This window comes from Branchiostoma floridae, chromosome 1 (genome assembly GCF_000003815.2).
Source record: "Branchiostoma floridae strain S238N-H82 chromosome 1, Bfl_VNyyK, whole genome shotgun sequence".
Classification (NCBI taxonomy): domain Eukaryota; kingdom Metazoa; phylum Chordata; class Leptocardii; order Amphioxiformes; family Branchiostomatidae; genus Branchiostoma; species Branchiostoma floridae.
The window spans coordinates 2,087,572-2,096,863 of NC_049979.1; the positions used below are offsets into that span (position 1 = coordinate 2,087,572).

At 44.1% G+C, this 9,292-nt stretch overlaps 2 protein-coding genes across 2 annotated transcripts in view; one reads left to right on the forward strand and one right to left on the reverse strand.

Moving 5' to 3' along the window:
- The first annotated feature begins 1,518 nt into the window (after nt 1-1,518).
- On the forward strand, nt 1,519-2,500 carry LOC118422898 (28S ribosomal protein S12, mitochondrial-like). The gene is made up of 3 exons (XM_035830748.1): nt 1,519-1,522; nt 1,651-1,847; nt 2,236-2,500. The coding sequence occupies exons 1-3, from the start codon at nt 1,519-1,521 to the stop codon at nt 2,464-2,466; spliced, it is 432 nt and encodes a 143-aa protein (XP_035686641.1). The 3' UTR covers nt 2,467-2,500.
- Nucleotides 2,501-4,333: 1,833 nt separating this feature from the next.
- Nucleotides 4,334-9,292, reverse strand: part of LOC118422916 — a 6,698-nt gene continuing 1,739 nt past the window's right edge. The window contains exons 2-9 of the mRNA XM_035830773.1: nt 9,120-9,172; nt 8,640-8,809; nt 7,825-8,048; nt 7,189-7,328; nt 6,410-6,593; nt 5,751-5,894; nt 4,761-4,907; nt 4,334-4,513 (exon numbers count right to left, since the gene is read on the reverse strand). Of these exons, the coding sequence (XP_035686666.1) occupies nt 4,400-4,513; nt 4,761-4,907; nt 5,751-5,894; nt 6,410-6,593; nt 7,189-7,328; nt 7,825-8,048; nt 8,640-8,760 (1,074 nt within the window). The 5' untranslated portion in view covers nt 8,761-8,809; nt 9,120-9,172 and the 3' untranslated portion in view covers nt 4,334-4,399. The remainder of the gene's footprint in view (nt 4,514-4,760; nt 4,908-5,750; nt 5,895-6,409; nt 6,594-7,188; nt 7,329-7,824; nt 8,049-8,639; nt 8,810-9,119; nt 9,173-9,292) is intronic.

Sequence of the window (9,292 nt, forward strand, 5' to 3'; positions counted from 1 at the left end):
TGTCCCGGCGTGGGGAGGGCGGCAGCGGTCGTCTGGCGTGTTTTTTTCGGATTTTCAACCGGTTGTTTAAAGAAATTGTCAACATATTCGTCACATAGATAGACTGCGTACTAATTACAAGGAACGTATGAAAATATAGAGGTAAGAAATGTGATCTTGTGCGGCGTAGAAATCACAATTTCTTGACATTTTTTTTTTAATTATTTGTGGACTGGTGGGGGAGGGGGGCAAACGAGCATGCATGCAAGGAGGTGGAAACTGTATTTTGAACGGGTGAATGTTTGGCTAGACCCTGTGCCACATGTACTCAGAAAGAAGCAAAATGTTGAATTTCATTATTTTAAAACCATTTTAGAAGTTTGACTAGGTCTCAGCAAGCTAGTTTCATATCTGTATGAATTTCATAATGATAAGGCAACCCAAGTGTGAAAACCCAGCTTTGGGGCCACAATGCTACATGTAACGTTAAGCTGTAGTAGGATACAAATTATTATGATAACTTGATGAAAAGATTTTGTTTTGCTTTTATTGTTATTAGAAACATGTCTAGCTTGAACTTTTTCTGAAATGCCTATATCTATTTCTATCTATCTACATATCTCTCTGTTCATACCGGTATATATTTAGTATTTACCTGAATTTACCTGAACCGCATAGCCAAATGACCCTCTACCACGTCCAGAGCCTTCAACCACTTGAAGTTGGACGTTACATGAAGAAGAAGAAGGCTGTATTCCTCCCGCGGTCTATCTTGTTTTTGTAGCAGTTCACAGTGTATATATATATATATATATACATTCTACTGGATCGTGATCTCTACCGATTTTCCTTGGAGAGATCGCGATCGGAGTTGGCCCAAGGACCAACTCTGATCGCGATCTCTCCTAGGAGAATTGCCTATTCTACTGGATCGTGATCTCTACTGTGACATACGCATATATTGTATATATATAGAGAGAGAGAAAGACACTTAGATATAGATATAACGTTAACATTATAGATACATGTAACATTGTTAACAAAAACACTATGACATATAACCCTGTATATTATAATCAAATTGTTATAATGTATATTTCATCTCTGGAAGCTAGAAGCTGGGGAAGATGCTTGGGCTCAGGACATCGCTGACAGCACTGTGTCGCCTGGCAGCAGCCTTGCCGAGAGGGAGCGCTGCAACCACAGGACACATACAGGGAAGAGGTGAGGGTTGTTACTGGGTTTGTAGCCTGATTTAATCTCGCTTATAGCAGCCCGCCCAACATCCGCTGGCCTAATATTATAATAATATTAAAGTTGTTCCTTAAAGCAATTGTTCAAGCAACTGGATATTATTTTGGAAACAGTCAGATGTCTCAGATAACATCCATTATCTTTCCTCAGTGACACTGAAGAGATATAGTTATTAGTTGTAGAGCAGGTTTCATATCCTAACTAGAACGGATTGATATGCAAAGCTATTGAGGACAATTATTTGCTCTTCAACTAGATCTCTTCAGTGTCACTGACAAAATGATAATGGGTGCAATCTGAAACATCTGACAGTTTCCAAAATCATTTCCAGTTGCTCGAGTAATTCACTAATTGTTATTTGCCGTCCTTAGTACCTTGATTCATCGACGTAAGTTGTCCCTTTCTTTCCTTACACAGATCCAGTTTTAGCTGGCCTGTGCAGCCCTCTGCTGACGTTCCCTCCCCCCTGCCCACTCCTGACCCCCACGAGGACATACCTGAAGTACAGAACACCAAACCTGCACCAGTTACACCTCCGCGGCCCGCCCAAGCCCAAACCAAAGAAGCTGAAAGGGACGGAGGGGCGGCCTCAGCTCAAGGGCGTCGTACTCAAGGTCTTTATTTTTTTTTCAGGCTTTATTCAACAAAATACAAAATAGTGCATTACAAATCACAACAAGAGTGCAATAGAACATTACTTACAAGTGTGACAGAATATTTCTGTGGTGCTTTTTAACATCACTAAGGTATAGAAATCTTTAAAAGATCTGTAGATGTCAACAGTCTGATTTCCCTTACTTTGGTTTCTGCACCAGTTTTTGCATATGACATATTTTGCTATAGTAATCAATAAATTAATTGACATAGGTATCAAATACTTTGTATAGATTATCTGTTTTATGACCTAGTATGTTGGTTTTGAGCTGTTGATGGTTTGGTTATACCATACATTTATCACATTACATTTATCACAGGCATTTGGCATATTTTTCCATGCTCAAGGTCTTCATCCGCAAGCCCAAGAAGCCCAACTCTGCCAACCGCAAGTGCTGTCGCGTCCGGCTGAGCACGGGCCGCGAGGCCATCGCGTTCATCCCCGGGGAGGGTCACAACCTGCAGGAGCACAACGTGGTGCTGGTGGAGGGGAAGCGGCCGCAGGACCTGCCAGGGGTCAAGCTCAAGGTCATCAGGGGGGCGCTGGACTGTGCGCACGTTAAGAAGAAGACACAATAAACAGCAGTCTCTGTGCATCAGGGGGGCGCTGGACTGAACTGTAGCACAGTACAGTCGAAACTGGCCGAGAAGACTCATCAGGTTACTAATATGATCTGGACAGGTGCCACGTGTACATGTGACTGTAGACAGGATTCCTGTTGCATTTGTTAATGGGAAAAATCACCAACAAGAAATCACAACGGCAAGGTGGTCCAGGGCTTTACGTGTACTACAGGTTTGACTGTATAGGATGAATGGCATATATTTTACATCCTTAGTGTAAGACGTTGTGTTGCCAATGTGGTATAATTAAAAATTCTTACTAAAAGAACTATCGGGTCGTAGTTAAAGTTATGATGTACCACTGCAATGATCATAATACAATGTAGCTGTTATTTGCAAGCATATTGTTTCAGTTCAATTGAATATGGGCTTCATACACAGTTGCTAAAAACAAGCAATTCCCTTCAATAAAATGACTAGATAAAGGAAAAAAGTGACTTTCAAAGTCTTTATCATAAATCAATTGTTGGTAGAACTATACAACTTAGCACCTATGGGTAAACAAGCATTTCCCAGAAATACTAGTAGATAAATGCTCTGCCTAAATAAAAATGAGCAGAGCACATTAGGACACAGAAGTTTTATTTACACAACAAAAAGTGCAATGACATGCATTATGGTTTTGTATAAACTACAAAATGGACATACATGATAAATCTTAAAATTCTACTTTAAGCCTTACAATAAAGTCTAACATGTCTAATATCTTGGTCTGGTAATCTTGTAAAGGAGAAACTAATTCTGATTTCTGTCCTTGCTCTGATAAAGTTTTATTGCAATTTTCTTTTTCTGTACAGATTTTTGCCAAAGGGAGGATGAAAAATGTGCTTCCAAATCTATAATATCTTTCTTTCTCTTTCCAAATGTAGCATGGCCACCTTAGCTTCTATGGGTCAGGCTTTTGGGGCTAAATGTAATATAGAGAGAGTGCCTTTTCCTGATGTCAGCAGCATCTTGGTATTTTCAAGATAAGCACAAATTGTAAGTTCATGAAATTTTCTACAATCAGTGACTTGTTGACGTAAGACACATGCCTCCTAAAAGAGGCTGGGAAAGATCCATTCAAGTCTCGAACCTAGTCTTGTGATCTCCCGAGACCAGGTCATTCCCTGATCAAGATGTACAGAGCAGACATCGAAAATTTCGAGGTATGTGTTTTCAAAGAGTCATTGAATGAAGAATATTTTTTATGTTAATAGAACATTCTTCAAATTAACATCAGCATTTACTCATACGTGACTGATAAACCTCTTCAATGAAGCACACTGTGATCTTAAAATGGTGCAAATGATATATTAAAGTCTATACTGCACTTGCTATCTCTAAGGGGTGGTAGTCCTTAAGGTTTAGGAGGGATGGGTTAATGATGATGATGACTGGTTTATTCATGCAAACAATTAAAAAGTACACAAGCCTCTGATGGCAGCCCAAAGGCTGAATTGGTGGGCTAGTTAACAATTACAAATGGAATTATAAACTGTTAAAACTATTTACATATATATATAATCATCATTAAGCAGACTTATTTACCAATGTCACCACTGGGAAGGCTGAAACAAACAGTTTATACAATGTCATTATTGAGTAAGGACACCATGTAGTAGATCTGACTTTTCGTTAATCGGGTTGGTTACCGTTGTTGCCTCCAGTCCAACAGAAAGCACACCAGGTTACCCCAACTATTCCAACACTGTTTGTGTTGGGTTCTTTCATATGCATAGGCTTGGTGCTTGAGGCTAATGCCAAAGCTCCCAGAGGTATACAAGTACGAGCTTCCACAAGCGTGCCAGTCCTTAAGATTTAGGAGGGACAGGTGTACTGTCCTACAGGTGAGTAGATCACGTCTTCAGGGTAGCCGAAGGCCTGCGGCCCGACCACCTGCAGCGCCTCAGGTGTGCAGAGGAGCGGGGGGGCGGGGAGGGACGGGTTTGTTACAGGTGTACTCTCCCACAGGTGAGTAGATCACGTCTTCAGGGTAGCCGAAGGCCTGCGGCCCGACCACCTGCAGTGCCTCAGGTGTGCAGAGGAGCGGGGGGGGGGGAGGGACGGGTTTGTTACAGGTGTACTCTCCCACAGGTGAGTAGATCACGTCTTCAGGGTAGCCGAACGCCTGCGGCCCGACCACCTGTAGTGCCTCAGGTGTGCAGAGGAGCGGGGGGGCGGGGAGGGACGGGTTTGTTACAGGTGTACTCTCCCACAGGTGAGTAGATCACGTCTTCAGGGTAGCCGAACGCCTGCGGCCCGACCACCTGCAGCGCCTCAGGTGTGCAGAGGAGCGGGGGGGCGGGGAGAACCAGCACGGCCACGCGCAGCCCATAGCGCTGCTCCTCTGTGGCGATGGGAGTTCCCGAGTCGGCGTCCACGATCGTGATGAGGTCAGGAACACACGCCACCACCTGCAGGGAGAACAAAGTAAGTCTTTCAATATTTGTAAACTATAGGTAGTACATGTTCTTCAACTAGATCATTTTTACATATCAATTCACAGCTAGGATATATAAACCCTCTGCAACAAGATCTCTTCAGTGTCACTGACAAAAACTGCTGGATAGTCTGACCGTTTCCAAAACCATATCCAGTTGCTTGAGTAACTTACTTTTTGGCATACCTTATTACCTGGATGTCTAACCTACATCAACGTACATTTAGTACAGTACTGGGATTTTCTACTGCAGAAGTACACAATGACATTAAGACAATAAGTCAGTCACAACTGAGGAGAAAGTCTTCAGGTTAGTTCAGTACTACAATTGGTACAAAGGCCTGTTACTGTGTACTGTGTTAGAAAGTTGGCACTCTTGGCAGCCAGGGGCTGAATTGCGAGGAGCTCACAATAGGCGGGGCTAAATCGCAAGTGTCTGGAGCGAGCTGCCATTTGGCGCCACTCAGGTGACCTCAATACGACAGTAATTGCCCCAGGTGCGGCCAAGGTACTGTAGGTTTTGAACCACTCACACCGCACAATCGCACATGTGATGGGTTCTTTTACGTGCGTGGGGTATGCCTCTCCCCAGATACAGGACCTCCATTGAACGTCCTATCCGAGGGACCGCCCTAGCCGAAGCTATAGGTACTCAATTTCACCTGAGTAAAGTAAGGAAAGTCGTGTTAAGTGCCTTTCCCAAGGGCACAAGATCGGTAACACGGCACCGGGATTCGAACCCGCGACCTCTCGGTCACGGGCCGAACACACTGCCACTGCACTACGCGGTCCCACAAATTATGGCCGTGATTCGCACCTTGTTGTCGCTCAGGAATCTTGCCACCAGGTTCTCGTTCTGGAAGTCGATCTTCAGGGTTTCATCCAGGAAATCCCCCGACCCCTCGACCTTCAGAATCCCTCGGGCAAACCCGGCAGTGGTGGTCCTCTGGACATCTGAGACCTGGGGCGCAAGAACACTTAGTTGTCACCTCACAAATTTGGATAAAATGTCATACAGCTTACCATAGGTGGAGAAGATCTGACCCGGGTATTGATGATTTATGCAATTCACCAAAAAGTAGTTACTCAAGCAACTGGATATGGTTTTGGAAACGGTCAGACGTTTCGGATAGAATCCACTATCCTTCGTCAGTGACACTGAAGTGATCTGGAAGAAACAGGTCTTTTATACACTATGAATGAAGACAATTTCAATTTCCAAGAGGAAATGTTGTTAGATAATTCAGACAGGAGACAATTTGGATTCCAAAGAAAACAAACGTAAGGAAGAATCAATGCTGAAGACAATTTGGATTTCAAAGGATACAAATGTAGCAAGGCTAAGACACAGTGGATTCTATCCGAAACATCCGACCGTTTCCAAAACCATAATCCAGTTGTTTGACTAACTACTTTTTGGTGTATCTTATTACCTGGATGTCTAACCTACATCGACGGATTTATGCAATTACTGACCTTTCCCGTGGCCAGAAGCCTGCCGCTCTCCTGCTGCAGGATGGCGTGAATGGGGGATATGCTGTTCTTGTAGGCGTGTAAAACGGCGTGGCCCAGGCGCCAGGCGCGGCTGAGGGAGTACTGGATGCAGGAGGACCGGACCTGGGCGGCGGTGAGCGGTGCGAATGCCACCCCAGCACTGCAGCTGTGGGGAAACACAGGGTCACACTAAAGCTAAGGGCACAACCCGCCGTACGTGCAAGTTGCATGGTGTCTAGTCACGTGCCAAAACGTGGGCAATCTTTTGGGATCCGTAAGTGGTAAGTTCCGCCTCCGTACAAACTCGAACGGAATCCAACAAATTTTGGAACATGCATACACGCCATAGACTTTACGTGTCAGCCATCGGGCTGCGAACTCGCTGCTCTTGCCATTCCTTACCCACGTTTTCAGAAAAACGTGGTGGATGTGACTTCCAAAAAAAAAACGTATGGACAAATAGCACGTATGGCGGGTTGTTCCCTTAGCTGAAGTGGATTCAGAGAACGACGTTCTTTAGTTGATCTGTTTAAGTCTCGGACGCATTCTGTGAACAAGATGTGCTGCTAGACATCGAAAATTTGTAGGTATGTGCCTTTCAAAAGTATCACTTAATGAAGAATATTCTATATACTCTCTGGCTTAACTGATTCTAAATTCAAATACCCTTTAATAATGATGATATTTGTCTTTTTTTTTTATAGTCAACAATACATTCGGACTATATCTTCCCTGAAAAGACAGGATAGTTCTAGGCTCACCCCATGTTGACACAGACGGTCCTGAAGTGGTTTTCGAGATGCTTGGCAGAGTCGACTTGTAGCACAGCTGCCCTTTGACCTTTGTCATCAGATAGCGCAGCAGGGCAAGGGTCAACTCCACAGATGAATGAACCAAACATCTGCAGAGGATTAGAACAACATCAACACAATAATATGGTACAATGGTACTACTATGGCATGAATGCCATTTCAATATTTGCCTAACATTATACACAGTGATTGTAACAGTACATTTCTAGGCAAGATTTCTGACTGGCTTTGCGTCACATGTATATGCATGATGCATGGTAATGGGCTTGCGAGCAAGCAATAGTAGGTTCAATACCAGTTGCAATGTCTGCTTCTGTGAAATATTTGATTCTCCAAATAATGCAGGACAGAAGGATGCAACTTTTCTATGAGGAGGAATGTCAGACTGTTCTGTGTTCCAGCTTCTGGAACAGAAGCTGGAATAGGAAGGCCACCCGGATAATGATAGAAAAACAGTCCATAAGTGCATTCCTCTCAAGGGGATTATACACAATATTGTCATGCAGTTTGACGCCCTTCACAGATTGCAACAGCAGGTTTGTATTGTTTGCTGTTCACAGGGATCGACCATTTCTCTCCTCCCACCTGCAGCTCAGGAAACGCCCTCCCCATCCCGTCAGCATCCACCACGGGCAGGTCCAGCGCCGCCCCCACCACCAGCGGCTCCATGGAGTTCAGCCCTCCGATCTCGGCACTCATCACCGCGACAACCCTGACCCCCCGGTCTGCGTCCGTCTGTGTGTCTGTCTGTGAAGGCCTGTAGTCATCCAGGTATGTCACACCGTCACCTCGCTTCACTTCCAGGCCATCTGGGGAATCAATGGACAGCTTAAGTTACACTTAAGTTGCATGATGATTTATTACAATATCATTCACTTTATGTTGCAAAAATCAGCAAGAGTGGCTTTTCACCGGTGGACCTACTAAATCTTTTACTAGTAGTAGTACTAAGTTGTTTATTTTCTTGTAATGAATGTTGATGTTACTTAGCACCAAAATCAGATGCACAAAGATCTTTAAAAAAGATTTGAAATTGTTTCCCTTTTGAGGCCTACTTTCAGAATATTTGTCTACCTCTCACAAGCAAAGTTACATGTAGCATAAAGTCAACTGGTCAGTGACTCTGTCTGGGGATCTAGAGTTCTGCTGTTTTTGCTCACCCGTCTTGCACGCTACTGGAAAGGGTTGCAGTACTTAGGATGAGACGTTAGGCCATGGTCATTGTGCTTGACAAAAACTGGGGAATTTCTCTGGTACGATGAACCTGTGACTACTGTACATAGCGGCTGTCCTTTCTTTCACGACTTGTGGAAGAGTATGATCATGTTTTTTTTTCAATTATTCATTGAATTTATTGAGCTAAAGTGGTTTCAGTTCACTTTTCACTCTGACAACAGCACCTTTATTAGACAGTTGTCCGTTGTTGTACCCGGCAGCGTACAAGTCCTGCACACACCGCAGCGCGTCCCGCGTCTCGGTCCCGCTGCACAGTTTCTCCAGCTGGATGGTGGGAGCACCCATAAAGGCTACGGTCGCCACGGTACCAGTCAGGGCTGGGGTCGTGTCAAGTCTGGGGTTCAAGAACATAGTTTGGATTGGATGATTGAACGGAACTTTCTGTAGACAGGACATCCTGTACACACTCGCTGTGTTTTGTTCCTTGTCTTATTTCTACTGCACTGTTCTAGAGAGGGAGAAAGAGATACAAAAAGAGAAAGAGACTCTACAGAGGGAGTAACCTTCGAAATTATATTAAATTAAGAAGGGACTTTGATTGTTATTCAAGCAAAGACAATGTTGCCTTATTATAGTATTAGCCTATGATAAGGTAACATCCAAAAATAGCCAAATACAGAAGATTAGAAAACTCAGGTCCTCACCTCTCAGGTGCGATGACTCGGATTTTCCTGCCCTTTTCCAGTGCCCGCAGTGCCTGCAGAGGGTGGCGAGGTGGTCCCATGGTTAATTAAGGGATGTAAACTAATTGTTCTGAGTTCAATCCCCAGCAGGTCCCAATGTTGCACCCTTTAGGAAAGGCACTTCTACTGCCTTA